The sequence below is a fragment of the Sus scrofa genome, chromosome 14, assembly GCF_000003025.6.
Source record: "Sus scrofa isolate TJ Tabasco breed Duroc chromosome 14, Sscrofa11.1, whole genome shotgun sequence".
NCBI classification, from domain to species: Eukaryota; Metazoa; Chordata; class Mammalia; order Artiodactyla; family Suidae; genus Sus; species Sus scrofa.
This window is the reverse complement of record NC_010456.5, coordinates 30,843,399-30,861,894: the sequence shown is the minus strand read 5'-3', so window position 1 is coordinate 30,861,894 and position 18,496 is coordinate 30,843,399. Positions and strand designations below refer to the sequence as shown.

The 18,496-nt window shown below is 51.3% G+C and overlaps 1 protein-coding gene across 2 annotated transcripts; it reads right to left on the bottom strand.

Moving 5' to 3' along the window:
• HPD (4-hydroxyphenylpyruvate dioxygenase) lies at positions 4,237-16,287 on the bottom strand. 2 transcript variants are annotated; one of them, NM_001348964.1, is made up of 14 exons: positions 16,205-16,282; positions 16,060-16,086; positions 15,476-15,538; positions 15,006-15,110; positions 14,187-14,229; positions 13,921-14,003; positions 12,622-12,711; positions 10,502-10,605; positions 10,004-10,081; positions 8,890-9,052; positions 8,700-8,771; positions 7,007-7,129; positions 4,602-4,718; positions 4,237-4,527 (listed from the first exon to the last, which is right to left on the bottom strand). In NM_001348964.1, exons 1-14 carry the CDS (start codon positions 16,205-16,207, stop codon positions 4,417-4,419), a joined length of 1,182 nt encoding a protein of 393 aa, NP_001335893.1. In that variant the 5' UTR covers positions 16,208-16,282; the 3' UTR covers positions 4,237-4,416. The 2 variants fall into 2 exon arrangements, with proteins under 2 accessions (NP_001335893.1, XP_020927832.1); XM_021072173.1 differs by lacking the exon at positions 7,007-7,129 and having other exon boundaries at positions 16,205-16,287.

The following is an 18,496-nucleotide window of genomic DNA, read 5'->3' as shown; positions in this document are numbered from 1 at the left end:
GTTTTCCTTGTAGAACTTTTCTTAAAACCTGAGGTATTGGGAGTTCCCGCTGTGGCTCAGCAGGTTAAGAATCCAACTAGTATCCATGAGGATGTGGATTCAATCCCTGGCCTCGCTCAGTGGGTTAAAGGATCTGGCGTTTCCATGAGCTGTGATACAGGTTGCAGACGCTGCTTGGATCCTACGTTGCTGTGGCTGTGGTGTAGGCCAACAGCTACAACTTTGATTCGACCCCCAGCCTGGGAATTTCCATATGCTGTGGATGCAGCCCTAAAAAGATTAAACCAACAAACCTTAGAGAATTCCCTTCGTGGCTCAGTGGTTAACGAATCCAACTGGGAATGATGGGGTTTTGGGTTTGATCCCTGGCCTTGCTCAGGTCTCAGCTCCTTGTAGGTCTCAGCTCCGCCTGATCCAGTGGTCTGGTAGCTCAGATGCCCACAGAGAGTTTGTTAATTAGATCGTTTACCTCTGAGAAGGACACAGCCAAAATCTCAGCAAAAAGCTACATGACTGAAAAGATGCTCATTTCTTACTAGAGAAATGCAGATTATGCTATGACCATTTCCCCTGTCAAGTGGCAGACACCAACATTGGTGAGCATGGGGCGGGGCACACTCATGCACTGATAGTGGAAGCATTAGTTGCAGGAACCTTTAGCAGGAAAAATTAAATGTCAATGTCTAATATTTAAAATGCACATTGAGGAGTTCCCGTCGTGGCGCAGTGGTTAATGAATCTGACCAGGAACCATGAGATTGCGGGTTCAATCCCTGGACTTGCTCAGCGGGTTAAGGATCCGGCATTGCCATGAGCTGTGGTGTGGGTTGCAGATGTGCCTCGTATCTGGTGTGGCTGTGGCTGTGGCTGTGGCCGGTGGCTACAGCTCTGATTAGACCCCTAGCCTGGGAACCTCCTTATGCTGCTGGAGCGGCCCCAGAAAAGGCAAAAACACAAATAAAATAAAATAAAATGCACATTGACTCTTGATGCAAATGTCCCACTGTCAGGAATTGAGCCTGAGAGCCACAAGCAAGCAACAATAAGTACAAGATGTTCTTTGCAGCCTCACTTGTGAGCAAAGAAATGAAGGCAAGGGAGGTGTTAGTGAGTGCTGGGCTCCAGACAGGTGGACACCTCTGGAGTTGGATCTATGGTAAGAGAAAAAGAGTTGACAGGCAGCGCCAAGAAAGAGAAGGTAGGGGCACCTAACGGTTGTTGACTCCCTCGTGAATCAATTTTTTTTTTTTTTCGGGCTGCACCCAAGGCATACGGAAGTTCCCAGGCTAGGGGTCCAATCGGAGCTACAGCTGTCAGCCTACACCACAGCCACAGCAACTCAGGATCCGTGCCATGTCTGTGACCTACATACACCACAGTTCACAGCAATGCTGATCCTTAACCCACTGAGTGAGGCCAGGGATCAAACCTGAATCCTCATGGATACTAGTTGGATTTGATTTCCACTACACCACAACAGGAACTCCATTTTTTTTTTATTTTTATTTTCCCACTGTACAGTAAGGGGGTCAGGTTATCCTTACATGTATGCATTGCAATTACAGTTTTCCCCCCACCCTTTCTTCTGTTGCAACATGAGTATCATTTTTTTTTCTTTTGCTGTGCCTGCACCATGTGGAAGTTCCCAGGCCAGGGATCAAAACTGCGCCACAGCAGTATCTGAGCCACAGCAGTGACAATGCCAGATTCTTAACCCACTAGGCCACCAGGAAACTCCATTCAACCAATATTCATTGAGCACCTACTATGTGCCAGCTACTCCTCTAGGCACCGGGCATAAAGAATGAAGAAAACATACTTCCTGTCCTCGTGGTGATTGTGTCCCTGTGGGTGAGCCAGGCCAACATGAAGAATAAATGCTATGGGAGTTCCCGTTGTGGCGCAGCAGAAACGAATCTGACTAGCATCCATGAGGATTTGGGTTTGATCCTTGGCCTCGCTCAGTGGGTCAGGGATCTGGCATTGCCATGAGCCGTGGTGTCGGTTGCAGAGGTAGCTCAGATCTGGCATTGCTGTGACTGTGGCATAGGCCAGCAGCTGCAGCTCCAATTCAACCCCCAGCCTGGGAACTTCCATATGCCATGGGTGCAGCTCTAAAAAAGCAAAAAAAAAAAAAAAAAAAAAAAAAGGAATAAATGCTATGTTAAGGAGAAAAATAGCCATGAGAAGGGGGTATCAGTGGGAGGGAAGTGAAATTTTAAATAAGATGGATAGGGCGTTCCCGTCGTGGCGCAGTGATTAACGAATCCGACTAGGAACCATGAGGTTGCGGGTTCAATCCCTGCCCTTGCTCAGTGGGTTGAGGATCCGGCGTTGCCGTGAGCTGTGGTGTAGGTTGCAGACGCGGCTCGGATCCCTTGTTGCTGTGGCTCTGGCATAGGCCACAGCTCCGATTTGACCCCTAGTCTGGGATCTTCCATATGCCTCGGGAGCGGCCGAAGAAATAGCAAAAAGACAAAAATAAATAAATAAATAAATAAATAAATAAGATGGATAGGGAAGCCCACTTAACTGACATGTGAACATGTCAAAGAGGATGAGAGAGTCAGCCCTGTGGAGACCTGGGGGAAGGCAGAAGGTCAATGAGTGCAAAGTCCTGTGGCAGAAGCCTGCCTGGTGTATTTTGAGGACCTCCAAGGATGCCTGTGGGGCTGCAGCTGAGTGACCAGAGTGGGGAGTGAAGGAAATGAGGCCTGAGAGGTACTTGGTGAGGGAATGGGGGAGGCGGATGCTGCAGGCCCTTGCAGGGTAGCACAGGGAGAGCCTAGGGCACCCAGTCCACGACTCACACAAAAAAACACACATCCAGGAGTTCCCACTGTGGTGCAATGGGATCAGCAGCATCTTTGGAGCCCTAGGACACAGGTTTGATTCCCAGCCTGTCACAGTGGGTTAAGGATCTGGCAGTGCTGCTGCTACAACTTAGGTCACAACTGCAGCTCAGATCTGATCCCTGACCCCAGAATGCCATATGCCACCCGCCAGTTGGCCAAAAAACAAAAACAAAACCTTGCCAATTTCTCCATTATACCAACTCTGATTTTTTTTCTTACACTGAACTCCACATGCTCCTAGTTTTATATATACATATATACAAATTTTTTTTCATTATAGGTGGTTGCTCCTAGTCTGAGTTGGCTGCTCCTCAGGGAGGGCTGACAAGCTTAAGCAGCAGAAGGAAAGAGATCCTATTTGCCCCACCTCTTCTCTTTTTCTCTTTTCTTTTTGGCCACCCCTGGCATATAGAGCCAGTGATCAGATCCCAGCTGCGACTGTGGCAATTTCGGATTCTTAATCCACTGTCTGGGGCTGAGGATCAAACCTGTGTCCTATTGCGTAGAGGTGCCACCGATCCCATTGTGCCGCAGGGGGAACTCCTCTTCTTTGATTTTGAAGAAAATTTTCCTTCCAAGTGTTTTAGGACAGGTAGCTCCTTTCCCAACTGTCATTCTTTTGCAAGGGCCATTCGCTCTTGAGTATGAACTAGCCTCTTTCCAAATGGAGTCTGCACCCAGTGCACAGCTGGCGGCAGTGGAGCTGATGGGGGGCGGTGCAGTGTCTGCCATGCTGAGTGAGGGTAGAGGACAGAAACTGAGGGGCTCAGACTCCTACCAGCTCTCAGACCAAGTACCACATTCAGGGGTTGCTGAGCAAGGAAGATGCCCCAAAGTTCCTAGGCTAACACCTTTCCCTCTACTATGTCTTGAAATTTGGGCGGAGGGCAGCGATGGTGGGGACAGCTCATCCTTAGAGATCCTGGCAACATCAGATAGAATGCTGCCAAACTCTGTCCCATCTTAGGGCCTTTACCCTTGCTGTACCCTCTTCCAGGGATGCTCTTTCCCCAGACTTGCCGGGGCTGGCTTCCGAATGTCACCTCTCAGAAGGGCCTTCCCTCCCTGGAAATTAGTCTTCCTTCTCACCTTCACCTCAACAAGAGCTCATTACCTGCTTTATTTTCTCTTAATAGCATTTACCACTCTATAAAACGATATTGTCTATCTTTCCCTCTAGAATGTCAGCCCTCTGCAGTCCTTGGTGCCAGCACTGTCCCAGACCCGCGCGGTCCTACTTGGCACAGGGCTTGCACTCTGCGCCTGCTCTGTCCCGGAGTCTCTGAACCCCTAACGCGGACGCCTCATACAGCGTTGCGGCCCTGAGCTCCCCCTGGCGGCAAAGGACGTCACTGCTCCAGCACAAACCCTTGGACACCGCTTTGGACCTGGGTCAGCTTTATTCCGAAGGGTGGAAAAGGGAGCGGCCCAACTGAGGGGAGGGGTAGGAGGTGGGTGGAGTCTTGGGGGTGGGGAGTGGGCGTGCTCCAGGGCGAGGGGGCGTGGCCCCATACGCCGCAGGTGGGAGGGGCTTCGGTGGGTCAGGCGGGATCAGCCGGGCCTACAGGCGGAACGCGACCCCGTTGGGGTCTGTGTCCGTGAGGTTACCCCGAAGTTCTTGCTCCTCCTCGAAGGCCTTGAATAGTGAGTTGAAGTTGCCGGCTCCAAAACCCTGGAGCGGGAGAAAGGAGGTGAGTTGCAGGCGCAAAAAGCCAACCACTGGGGACAGGCGGTCCTTTGTGGTACCTGGTGGTTGTTGCGCTGAATGACTTCCAGGAAGACTGTCGGTCGGTCCTGCATGGGTTTGGTGAAAATCTGCAGGAGGTATCCTTTCTCGTCGTAGTCCACCAGGATTTTCAGCTCCTAGGTGGGAGACAGGGACTGGGTAAGGGGGAGGCTGGCTGGCCTCTCTATCCTGGAACAGTGAGATCCTTAGAAAGGCCCGTGGGGGCTCCTAAACCCCCAAAGCCAAGAAAAGACCCTTTCCTCTAGCAGTTTCAGAGACCTCTAAATAGATCTATCCCCGGACTGTCCTGTTACTACCCCTTTGCCACAGCCCCTGTGAAGCTACCCAAGGCTGACCTGGGCAGCCTGGGTAGCTTCCACTCACTCTCCCTGCTTCTGTTTGCCTCCTTTCAATAATCCATCTTCCCCCCAGAGAGGGACCTTTCAAAAATCACATCATCTCACTCCCCTGTTTAAAACCCTCCAATGGAATCTAGAACCCTCATATGTGGCTGGTGGGAATGTAAAATGGAGCTGCTGTGGAAAACAGGCTGATGGTTCCTCAAAAGGTTAAATGTAGAGTTACAATATGATCCTGCAATTCCAGTCAATTCCATTCCTAGGTATCTACCCAAGGGAATTAAAATGTATGTCCACACAAAAACTTGTACCAGAATGATCATAGCAACATTATTCATAACAGCCAAAAAGTAGAAACAAACCAAATGTCCATCAACTGATGAATGGGTAAACAAAATATGGTCTCTCCATCCATTCAATGGGATATTATTCAGCTATAAAAAGGAACAAGGTGGGAGTTCCCATTGTGCCTCCGCAGTAATGTACCTGACTCATATCCATGAGGATTCGGGTTTGGTCCCTGGCTTCGATCAGTGGTTTAAGGAACCTACAGTGGTGTAGGTGGCAGACGCGGCTCAGATCCTGTGTTGCTGTGGCTGTGATGTAGGCCGGTAGCTGCAGCTCTGATGTGACCCCTAGCCTGGGAACTTCCATATGCTGCTGGTGTGGCCCTGGAAAGACAAAAGACCAAAAAAAAAAAAAAGACGAAGAAAGTACTGACATGTGCTACAACATGGCTGAGCCTTGAAGACAGTTATGCTAAGGGAAAGATGCCACTCATGAAAGATTACATATTGTATGATTCTATTTATATGACATGTTCAGAAAAAAGCAGCTCTGTAGAAACAGAAGATGAGTGGTTGTGTAGAGCTGGGGGCTAGGAGGAGGAAAAGAGGGTGATTGAGAGGTGATGGTTAAGAGGTGTGAGGTTTCTTTTAGAGTGATGAAAATGTTCTAAAATTGATTTTGATGATAGTTGCATAATATAGTGAATAGTCCAAAACCACTGAATTGAGTATTTTAAAAAGTGACATATGTGACACATATCAATAAAACTGCTAAAACCAAAACCAAGGAAGTTCCCTTGTAGTGCAGCTGGTTGAGGATCTGGTGTTGCTACTGTTGTGGCACAGGCCACAACTGAGGCATGGGTTCAATCCCCTGGCCAGGGGACTTCTGCATGCCATAGGCACAGCAAAAAACAAAGCCAAACAAAACCAAAAAAACCTTCCAATAGTTTCTGGCCATAGAAGAACAAAATCAGAACTCCTAAATAGCCCACCAGAGGAATCCACTCCAGCCTCTACCTCTATGACCTGAGCCACTCCTCAAATGCTTCCTTTCATCCACTCTGGCCTTCTTTCTGTTTCTCGGATACTCAAAGCTTGCTCCTGCTTCAAGACGTTTGCATTTTCCTTTTTTTTTTTTTTTTTTTTGCCTTTTCTGGGGCCGCTCCAGCGGCAAATGGAGGTTCCCAGGCTAGGGGTCTAATCGGAGCTGTAGCTGCTGGCCTGCGCCTGAGCCATAGCAACGCAGGATCCGAGCCATGTCTGCGGCCTACACCACAGCTCATGGCAATGCTGGATCGTTAACCCACTGAGCAAGGGCAGGGATCGAACCCACAACCTCATGGTTCCTAGTTGGATTCGTTAACCACTGAACCATGACAGGAACTCCTCGTTTGCATTTTCTGTTCCCCCTGCCTGGACTGCTCTTTCCCTAGCCCTTCACACAGCCAGCCCCCTCTCATTATCCAGATTTCACCGAAATGGCACCCCCTCAGAGAAGCCTTCCCTGACTGCCTCCTGTGTGGTAGCCCCTCTCTGTCATTGCCTCTTTTAAGTTTCTGTACAGCACCAGCTCTCTCTCTCTCTGATGGTGTTTGTGTTACTTATTTGTTTGTCATCTGTCTCCTCACTAGAATGCGGGTCCCATGATGGCTAGGACCCAGTCTGCTCTCCCCACTGTGTCCTAGTGCCTGATGTGAGGTGTAGACATTTGCGAGGCAAGATGTAGCCCAGGGCTCCCTCTCCTTGGCCGACCAAGGGTGCTGCCCTGGGCCTCACCTCCAGGACATCGATGCTCTCCTTTACCCGGATCTTGGCCGACTTGAGCTTCTCCTGCAGTTGTTTGTAGTAGGTGAATGGAACAGCCAAGAACTCCACACCTCTCTCTCTCAAGCTGCGAATCTGTCTCAGAGCAGGGTCATGGTCAGCTTTCTTCTCTCTCCAGGCTCAACACCCCCAGCCAGGTGGAAATGCTGGGCCGGGAGAAGGCAGGGTCCCTATCACAGCCCCCCTCCCGCAACTGCCAGGATGTGCTGTGACCTCATCTCCTTCCTCCTTTGGGCCTTGTGGGTCCCCTTAGAAGAGCAACAATTGCTAACGTTTGTGGAATCTCACTATGTGCCTGTCTCATGTTCTTTCTATGTACTGCCTCATTGTCCATGCAGTAATCTTTTGAGACATTTGGATGATGATTCTCCCCATTTCATAGCTGGGAAAACTGAGGCATTGAGGGATTGTCTTTTTTTTTTTTTTGCTTTTTAGTGCGGCACCCGAGCTGTTGCTGTTGGCCTATGCCACAGCCACAGCAATGCCAGATCCGAGCGGCGTCTGCAACCTACACCACAGCTCACGCAACGCACTGAGCGAGGCCAGGGATCAAACCTGCAATCTCATGGTTCCTAGTCGGATTCGTTTCTGCTGTGCCACGACAGGAACTCCTTGTCTATTCTCAATACAGTAGCCAGAGGGATTTTTTAAAGATACAAGTTACACTATTATCACTCCTCTGCTTACCCCACGGTGGTGTCTCAGAGTCAAATTCAAAGTCCTCACCATCTGTCCCCACTCCTTCCTTCTGACCTTGTCTCCTGCCCCCTCTCCCTCGTTCATTCTCTTCCGGCCATTCCTTTACCCTTCCTCTGCCCTGGCTGTCCCTTCTGCCTGGTTGGGGGGTAGGGGTAGGGGGCAGATTTTCCAGCTTCCTCTCCTCCCTCTGCATGGGGTGTCTCCTTCTCAGCCAGGCCTTTGGTGACTGCCCACTTTAAATACACCAAGTCTTTCACTCTCACTGGCCCATGGCCCTGCTCTATTTTCCTCAAGAATACTCGCTGCCATCTAACATAGGTATTTTACTAATTTTATTTTCTGCCCACGTAAGGGCAGGAACTCTTGTCGTGTTGGCTAATGTATCTCAAGTACCTAAAACAGTGCCTGGTGCATAGTAGGTGCTCAGAAATGTCTGTTGAGTAAATGAATGAATGAAGTTGCCACGGTCATGCAGTGAATTCTTGGTTGGGCCAGGACTGAACAGGACCACCCAGGCTCTTATCTGCTCTGTCACATGGCCACGTCAAGGACTCAGACTCCTCAAGGGCTGGAGCCATAGACTCAGAACATTTAGTTTGGCTGAAAAGAACTATTGGATCTTGTAGGTTCATATCCTCAATTTCAAGGTGTGGCAACTGAAGCCCAGAGAGGGGATCAAATCCCCCAGAGACACACAGCAAAGTCACCAGCAGAACCGGGTCTAGAACCCAGGCTTCCTGCCACTGCCAGAGAGACTGAACTTTTTGGGGTGGGAATATGCCTGCACATGTGTGACAGGAGCCATTAAGCCTGTTGGCCAGCTGGGCCAGTAAAGGGGACCCAGGACCGCCACTTGCCAATTCCACCCCTGGCCCATGACTCCGTTTTGTAGTTTGGCTCCGGCGCTAAATGGGAGGTGAATTAGGCCCAGGAACAGGCTTCTTACCGCTGTGATGATGTCTTCCGTCTTGAGAGCAATGTGCTGGACCCCAGCGCCCCCGTTATAGTCCACATATTCCTGCGGGAGGGAAGCAAGGAAACCGTCTTTGCCCCACCCCTTCCACGGCGAGAGCCCTCCAGCCTCTCCCCTGCTGCCTTCCTCCCACCAGGGCCGCTGGAGCCAAGGGCAGGCCCACCTGGATCTGGGACTTCTTCTTGCCCGGCGCTGGCTCATTAATGGGCATCTTGATGGACTCCTCATAATTGGCCATCACAACGGACCTCAGAGCACTGTACTCCGTGTGTATCTGCGTGTCATCCACAGACCAGAACCGGTGGAACTGTAGGTTCCTCATGTACCTGCAGGTGTGGCCAGAAGTGTGGGCTGGCCTGAGAGCTGGCTCTGTGGGCAGGGACTCCCTGCCCCTACTCCACCTTCCAGAATTTTCGCCTGAGCAGGTTGCAAAGGAGTTCCTGCTATTGCACAAGGGGATCATCGGCATCTTGGGAGCACTGGGATGCAGGTTTGCCTGCACAGTGGGTTAAGGATCCAGTGTCACACCTTCAGCTTAGGTTGTGACTGTGGTTCGGATCTTATCCCTGGTCCTGGAACTCCGTATGCCGAGGGGTGGCCAAAAATGAAAGAAAAAAGAAAAAAAAAGAAGCAGGCTCCAAAAAGGAGCCTTTCATAGTACATGCATCATAGATTGGTGCTTTTTTTTTTTTAGGGCTACACCCACAGTGTATGGAAGTTCCCAGGCCAGGGGTTGAATCAGAGCTGCAGTTGCCAACCTACACCACAGCCACAACAACACGGGATCCGAGCCATGTCTGCAACCTACACCACAGCTCACGGCAATGCCAGATCCTTAACCCACTGAGCGAGGCCAGGGATCAAACCTGCGTCCCCCTGGGTACTGCTGAGCCACAAAGGGAACTCCTTTAGATTTGTACTTTTACTACGAGAGTTTTCTTTTGAGTAACAAGATGTCTATATATGTGGCAATGCACCAACAGAGGGAGGTGCTTTCGAGAAGGGACACCTGCTTCTAATTTGCACAGGGGTGCTCTTTGGGTGGTGACAGCCTTCCTCCAGGCCTTCCTGGACCGTGCCACCCCCTGTGCCGATTCCCCCAGGTTCCTCAAAAGGAAGACCCGTGGGTCACTTCGGGCCTTAAATCCTGTGGTCTCCATGGTGCAAATGAATCTGTGACCTCAGGCTAACCTCCCCCCACCTTGTGCTCTCGTTCCCACCGAGACTGGGGAGTGGGCTTGTCACCTGTGTGGGAGGGCTGTGGACCAGGAACTCACCATTGAGAGGCAGACTCCATCTCCTGATCAGGCTGGTTCCCCACAATGTGATCAATTATCTCGAGACCACATTTGGGCCTGGGAGAGGGAAACAGTGCGGGGTTGAGGGGAAGGCTACTCCCTCCACAGCCTCTCCCCCCCTCCCCATAACAGTGACTGCTTGCTCTTCCACAGCCCTTGCTATGGGCACCTTGTCTGCAACAACTCACTTAACTGTTACTGGCCCATTTGACAGATGAAGAAACTGAGGCTCAGAAAAATATAGTAACTTGCCCAGGTTAAATAACAAGGAAGTGGCAGAGCTGGGCTTTGAACCAAAGCAGCCAGGTTCCAGAGCCCATACTCTTCGCCTTTATGCTTTCTCCACTGGCCATCCTTGGGTACCCTCAAGGGCTCCCCAGCAGGTTCCCAGACGCTCTGCTCTCTCAGAGCAGCCCAGGCTGCATGGAGGACAGGGTGTTGCTTGCCACCCTACCCCTGCTGTAAGGGGGCACTCACAGCTTGGAAAGTAGAGGGTCTGTGAAGGTTGGGGCCTCGAATCCAGGCAGAAAGCAGCCGGTGTAGTTCATCTTCTCCACCAGCGTGTGTGTGGTGTCCCCGAACTGTGGGCGGCAAACAGCATGAGCTCCCAGCCCATGGGGACAGTCCATGGCGCCAGCACAGCCCTGGGTTCCAACCTAGACCTGGCCTAGCTCCTCATGTGATCTTGGGCAAGTCCCTTCCCTGTGTCAGAATGAATTGTAGTTTGTCATTTGGGAATTTCTTTTTTTTTTTTTTTTGGCTTTTTGCTATTTCTTTGGGCCGCTCCCGCGGCATATGGAGGTTCCCAGGCTAGGGGTCGAATCGGAGCTGTAGCCACCGGCCTACGCCAGAGCCACAGCAACGCGGGATCCGAGCCGCGTCTGCAACCTACACCACAGCTCACGGCAACGCCAGATCCTTAACCCACTGAGCAAGGGCAGGGACCAAACCCGCAACCTCATGGTTCCTAGTTGGATTCGTTAACCACTGCGCCACGACGGGAACTCCCGGGAATTTCTTTGATGGTCTCTCTACCCCATAGGGCCAAGAAGCTTTGTAGGGATGGGGATGCTGTTTTGCTCACTGTGGCGGCCTGGCACACAGTAGGTGCTCAACGGAAATGTGTTGACTGGATGAAGAGTGATGAGGGCATTGGCTCTAATTATATGGAAGGACCCTTTTTTTTTTGCTTTTGCTTTTTCAGCTTCACCAGCGGGATACGGAAATTCCCAGGCCAGAGATGGAATCTGAGCTACGTTTGCAAACTACACCACAGCTGTGGCAATGCCAGATCCTTAACCTTTTGCACCAGGCTGGGGATTGAACCAGCAGTGCCACAGAGACAAGCTGGATCATTAACCCCCGTGCTATAGTGGGAACTCCTGGAAAAGTTCTTTCAATTACTTTAACAATCTTTTCTTTTCTGTTTTTTGTCTTTTTGCCATTTTCTTGGGCTGCCCCCGTGGCATATGGAGGTTCCCAGGCTAGGGGTCGAATCAGAGCTGTAGCCGCTGGCTTACACCAGAGCCACAGCAATGCAGGATCCGAGCTGCGTCTGCGACCTACACCACAGCTCACGGCAACACCGGATTCCTAACCCACTGAGCAAGGCCAGGGATCAAACCCGCATCCTCATGGATACTAGTTGGGTTTGTTACTGCTGAGCCACAAGGAGAACTCCTTGGTATTCTTTTTTTTTTTTTTTTTTTGGCTGCACTCACAGCATGCAGAAGTTCCCAGGCCAGGGATCAAACTTGTGCCACAGCTGTAGGCAGAGCCACATCAGTGACAATGCCAGATCCTTAGCCCACTGAGCTACAAGGGAACTCCAGACTTGGTCATCTTTGCTAAGTGTCTCTGATATGCCAGGTGTTGTTCCAAGTGCTGTACATGAATGGTCTCATTTAATCCTTAAAATAACTGTGGGAGGGGAGTTCCCATCGTGGTGCAGTGGTTAATGAATCAGACTAGGAACCATGAGGTTGCGGGTTCGATCCCTGGCTTCCCTCAGTGGGTTAAGGATCCGGCGTTGCCGTGAGCTGTGGTGTAGATCGCAGACGCGGCTCGGATCCCGCTTTGCTGTGGCTCTGGCATAGGCTGGCAGCTACAGCTCCAATTCGACCTCTAGCCTGGGAACCTCCACATGCCGCGGGAGCGGCCCAAGAAAATGGCAAAAAGACAAAAAAAAAACCCCACAAAAATGTGGGAGGGGTTATAGCTGAAGAAACAGGCCCAGAATGGTTAGGTAACATGGGGCAGGGCACGCAGGTGGACCACACAAGTGGTCTTTGCTCATTTAAACAGGCACAGAGAGGTGAAGTAAGTTGCCCAAAGTCACACAGCTGGAGTGGGGTGGGGCTTCCCTCCCATCTCCTTCCTTCAGAGCCCCTGCCCGCAGCTTGCATCCCTTGCTGGGGAGGCAGGGAAGCCCTGAGCGTGATGGTAGCCCTCATCAGCCTCTGCACACCAGCCAGGCACCCAAGAGGTCTGGCTCAAGGAAGGTTGTCTGTGCTTTGAGGCACAAGGGTGGAATGGGGGTCCTGGCATCTGGGCGGGTGCTGACAGCAGGAGGGAAGGGGGCCCTGAAGTTAACTCACCGTCTGCAGCACAGCAAACTTCACCTTCCCAAACTTGTCTTGCTCTATCCAGGGCTCCCGTACGATTATGGCGCCCCGTTCCCGGGCTTTCTACAGAGGCAGTGGGGGTGTGGGTAAGCAATGGACCCTTTGCCTCCCCACTGCTGAATCACCTCTATGTGGTCCTGCCACAGCCTCTTCCAGCTTTTCCAGCCCCAGGCAGGAACCCTAGCCAACTTTAGCTGTTGCCCTTGACGCCCATGCCTCATGCCCATTTGGCAGGTAGAGAAGCTGAGGTCTGGGGCCAGAGACTAACCAGGTGGGGTGAGGGTCTTTCTTGCCTATCCCTGTGCTAACTCACTCTGTGGCTCTTCTCCCTTTCCAGTCCTCAGTTTCTCCATCTGTAAAAGGGTGCTTGGATAAGACAAGTACAAGCTGGCTTTACTGAGCACCTACTATATGTTATACCCTCTTGCCAAGTGCCTCATATATGATTCAAACCTTGTTACTGCATGTCTATGCTCATCACCTATCAAGCACTGTTGCAGATATTAATGTCTCAGTCCTCACAGCAATGTTACATGAAAGGCATTTTTTTTTTTTTTTTGGTCTTTTTGCCTTTTCTAGGGCCACTTCCTGCGACATATGGAGGTTCCCAGGCTAGAGGTCTAATTGGAGCTGTAGCTGCCGGCCTACACCACAGCCACAGCAACACAGGATCCGAGCCGCGTCTGCAACCTACACCACAGCTCATGGCAATGCCGGATCCTTAACCCACTGAGCAAGGCCAGGGATCGAACCCGCAACCTCATGGTTCCTAGTTGTATTCGTTAACCACCGCACCATGACGGGAATTCCAAAAGGCATTGTTCTCTCTTTTTTATAGATGAGGAAATTGAGGCACAGAGAAGTTAGGTCACCTGCCCGAAGTCATCACAGCTAATAAGATTCAGGCCTAGAAGTCTGCCTCTGGAATCTACACTCTGAACCTCTAAACTGCCTCTTGAATACTCTGTCTGGTACACAGTCGTGCTCAAGAAATGGTAATGATGATCGTGTTTCCTCTTTGTAACGACTCAGGGAGATAGGTGGTTATCCCCATTTTACGGATGTGGAAACTGAGGCTCAGAGAGAAAAGGCCTGGCAACTAAGGGGCAGAATGTCACTGGAACTCAGGTGGGGGTCACACCAACATTTGGGTGCATTACTCCTACATGGCAGGGTCCTCTGGCCTGGACGGATGGGGGTCCCTATGGCAGACAGGGAGGGCAGGCCGAGCCTTATTGCTTTGTCTCTGCACCAGCCCAGGTGTGGTCTTACCTGCACTATGTAGTCACAGTCTTCCACCTCGAACGCAATGTCCTTCACTCCGTCGCCGTGTTTCACCAGGTGATCGCCCATCTCTGTGGCCAGCAGTGGAGGTGGGTGGCTCTGGCGTCACAGCCCCTCACCTGTACCCTCAGCCTCCTGGGCTCCATCTCCTCTTGGGTTGAGACCCCCTCCCGGAACGCTGACCCCCCTTCCCCTGTGTCCCTGACTCCACCCACAATACCATGTCTCCACCCTGCCTTCCAGGGCCCCCTCACCTTTGTTCCAGGGGTTGAGGGCAGAGGAGAAGACAAACACAATCTAAGATGCAGAGGAGAAGGAAGACATTGCTGGTGGCCCAGGCAAGCGTGTGGAGGTGAACCCCAGCCCCTCCTCACTGCCTACAGTGAGGGACCCCGGTGGGGCGTTAGGACCAGATCCCCCCTCCCAGCCAGGCAGGACTCTTGATCCTGGGTTCCTGGCCCTTCTCTGCCTCAGCTTCCCGCCTGGTCCTGAGGCATGGGTGCTGCTTCCAGGTCAGACCCCCCCTGGGGTCCTGGGATGAGCTGTTGGTCAGGCCTCCCCATCAGGGAGAGCTCCAGGGATCCATGGACCAGACACTGCTCAGACTTCCAGCTATTTTTTTTTTTTTCCTTTGGCCATGCCAGTGGCATATGGAAGTTCCCAGGCCAGGGATCAAACCCATACTACTGCTGTGACCTGAGCCGCTGCAGGGACATGCCAGATCCTTAACCCACTGAGCCACCAGAAAACTCTGAGACTTCCAGCTTTAATGTCTGAGGCCTTTGCCAACTTTTCCCCAACGTCTGTGCGGCCAGTGTTGGGCCAGGCAGAGAAGGAGACCAAACTAAGAAGGTCTCTGCTGCATGTCTGTACAAGGTGCCGGCAGAGGGCTGGTTGGGGGCAGAACTCAGTGCACACCTCCCCAGCCACACCAGGCCGCTTGGAAGAGGATAGCGCTGCCTGGAGGAAGGGCCTCATGGTCTACTGCACCCAGAGGTGCCAGAGCCATCAGCGAGCTCAGAGAACAGCAGGGGCCCCCTGGGTGAGCAGGGGTTCCTGGGGTGGGGACTCACCTTATCTTGCTTGACCACGTGGCTGACCACCTCCCGGGACCCCGTCTCCAGGCCCTTGTAGGCTAGGGGTTCGAAGCCTATCTTGCTGCAGTAGTACGACGCAGCCTGGAGCACAGAGCCACAGCTGGGCCGTGAGGGTCAGGGGCTGTGGTGGAGGGGGCCCCCCCAGCTGAGAGCCCCCAGTCCCCTCAGCCTGTCCCCCCTGTTGCCCCAGGTGCAGAGTCCCTCCTGGGAAGAAAGGTTGCTCCCCGTCCCATTCTGAGCTCAGGCGAGTTTCCCGCTGGGGTCCACAGCCTCAATTGTGTAATTTAGGATCCAAAGGGTGACTGTCTATCCGGGACAGTCCCCGCACCTGCCCTGATCCACCCCTCGTAGGGACCAATCACAGACCTGGCTAGAGGCCTGCCCTTGTTCAGGAGGCCTTCTCCCCTACCCTCTGCCCCCTCCTGGCACCTCACCCCGGCTTCTACCTGTTTGGCATTGCCAACCCAGAAGGTCACGGAGTGGAAGTGGAGGAATCGGCCTCTCTCGGGCTGCAGAAGGAGAGGAGGGGTGAGGCTGAATCCCTGGAGGTGGGTCTAGAAAAGTGCAGGTGGAGAGGGGGTCCCCAGCCACCCCCCTTGTTCCAGCCTCAGTCCCAGAACTGAGAAACCAACCCACTGCACCCCCTGCCGTGAAGCCTTGCCAAGTCTCAAAAGAGGTTTCTCAGGTAGAAATTGAGCTTCTGTGGGCTCCTGATTGGTCAGCCCCCTCAGGAGGCCTGTCCAGTTTTCGAGGGGGAAACAATCTTATGCTATAGCAACACAGATTTAAGTTAGAGTTTAGAAAGAACTTCCAGACAGGATTAAGAGATTGGCAGGACTCGAAGGAGTAAAAGTGTTTCTTAGAAGGGCAAGGCTGAGTCCAGCTTAGTCTAGACGTGGCACAGGGAGCCGGAGATGAACTTGAGTCTGCATCCTGGACATCACCAACCCTCTGTAGCTCTTTCTCTTCTGCTATTTTCTGACACTTGGGTTTCCTGGGACACTGAACCCACATTTCCCCTCTCGTTTACCTTCTCTCCTTTGTCGCTGTAAGACGTCTAAGAAGAAAGAAAAGGACAGTATGACATGGAAGCTTGGACCCAAGGTGCTTCTGGAAATCTCACTGCCGATCTGTGCCACCAGGGGAGGTTGCCATAGCCCCAGGCAGGTGCTTACCATGACTGCTCTTGGTCACACTTCTGCTGATGAGGCTGGGATGAGATGCCAAGAGCGGAGTGCTGGTCAGAAATATTTAACACCAAGCAGGTCCCGCCCCTGGCCTCCTGGGCTGCCTGGGGGTGGGGGCTGACCTGGGAGCTCCTGCGCCTGGAGGCCTCTGATCCAGCTGTGGCCTCATTGGACGGGGTGGTGCTGTCAGGCCCAGAGAAGGGGAATGACTCATCTAAGGCCACTAGCCAGTGGGGGGACAAAGCCAGGGGCCAGAAGCCAAGGGCATATTCTCTCTAAGACCTGGGGCTGGTCCCGCCGATCTCTGCCCTCCAGAATCTAAAGCTTAGAAGGCCAAGGCCAGCTTTGTGTGCAGGAGTGGCTCCAGAATTCATATTTGGGGAGAAGTGAAAGAGGGATTAGGGATTGGTCTTGAAGCCCTGTTTGCAGAGCGAGTGTGTGGTTTACATTTAGGCAATCAAGTTGTGTTCCGTAGTGGTTAGAGGCATGGGTATGGGGGTTTAAATCCTGGAGCTGCTATGTTCTTTGTAACTGCAGAAAGTTACGTATTTCTCTAAGCCTCAGTCTCCCCATCTGTGGAAAGGGAGCAATAGTAGTGGAGCAGGGGGATTCGGTAAGAAAAACATAAGTTTCAGTGCCTTACTGGCACACCCTAAGGTCTCTCTTAATGTTGATTATGACTCTTTGTTTCTTTGGGGTTTGGGGGAGCTGATAGAGAGCAGGGAGCCCTTGGTATTGCTCGAGCCTGAGGAAAGGAGGAGAGGTTGTGGCCCTACCCGTGACCCAGAGTGGTGGAAAGTGGAGCTGAGAGCTCTGGGAGAGGAAGGCCTGGGCTCTCCCCAGCACCCTGTCACCTGAATCCACAAGGCTCACTTCCCTGGAAGGTGGAGTGCTGGCTGCTGGCCACCTATGGATGGCATTTACCTGAGGCCTCCGGGACAGCCCCCTGCCTCTGGCTCCACCAGAAACTCCATCGTTGAGCCATCTTCCTAGGGAACTGACTTAATCCACTATCATCGTTACCTGGAAACACCTTCCAGCCCTTGACATTGGCAGTCCCAGCCAGGACTCTGTTACCACCCCCACCGTCTTGCATTTCGACTTCTTGTATGTCCCACACCAGCCTGTTTGGTTGTTGTTGGCTTTTGAAAGTGATATTTATTTTGTCCCAATTATACATAATTTATAGTCTCCCCCCAATTTATTTAAACTAAAAAAAAAAAGTTGGTTTACTGTTTTCTCTCGTTCCCCACCCCCCACCTCTGGCAACCGTGGGTCAGTTCTCTGTATCCATGAGCTTCTTGTGTGGTGTGTTATGTTTTTTAAGATTCTACATATAAGAGAGAGCATATGGTACTTGTCTTTCTCTGATTTATTTCACTGTGCATAATGCTTTTGATGTCCATCCAAGTCAGCCCAAATGGCAAAATGTTTATTCCCTTTTATGGCTGATTAATATTCCATTGTAAATGTACCACATCTTCTTTATCCATTCACTCATCAGTGGGTTGTTTGCACACCTTGGCTATTGTAAATAACGCTGCTGGGAACATGGGGGTGCAGATGTCTTTTCGAGTTAGCATTTCCATTGTCTTCAGATGTCTACCTAAAAGTAGAATTGCTGGATCATAGCTCTACTGTTAATTTTTTGAAGAACTTCCTTATTGTTTTTGGTAGCGGTTGCACCAATTTACCTTCCCACCAGCAGTGCGCAAGGGTTCCCTTTTCTCCACAATCCTTGTCAACACTTCATTCTTGTCTTTTTGATAATGGCCATCCTAACAGGTGTGGAGTAGCTCGGTGTGGTTTTGATTTGCATTTTCCTGATGATTAGTGATGATCTGCATCTTTTCATGTACCTGTTTGCCATCTGTATGTATGTCTTCTTTGGAAGAATGTCTGGATCTTCTGCCCATTTTTCAATCAGATTATTATTATTATTGTTGTTACTTTGTTAGTGTGTTATGTGGGTTCTTTATATATTTTACTTTATTTATTTACTTTTTTCTTTATGTATTTTAGACATTAATTCTTATCAGACAGATGCTGTGTAGATATTCCCTCCCATTCAGTAGGTTGCCTTTTCACTGTGTTGATGGTTTCCTTTGCTATTCAGAAGCTTTTTATTTTTATTTTATTATTATTATTATTTTTTTTTTTTTTGTCTTTTGCTATTTCTTGGGCCGCTCCCGTGGCATATGGAGGTTCCCAGGCTAACCTCATGGTTCCTAGTCAGATTCGTTAACCACTGTGCCACGATGGGAACTCCCAGAAGCTTTT

Bases quoted from the DNA above. Each gene is read 5' to 3' on its own strand.
- HPD (NM_001348964.1), bottom strand. The intron at 10,606-12,621 runs GTGAGTTAACTT...TGCCGCCCACAG, and splicing joins AGTTTGCTGTGCTGCAGACG to TTCGGGGACACCACACACAC. The intron at 4,528-4,601 runs GTACCACAAAGG...CTCCCGCTCCAG, and splicing joins TTCAGCGCAACAACCACCAG to GGTTTTGGAGCCGGCAACTT.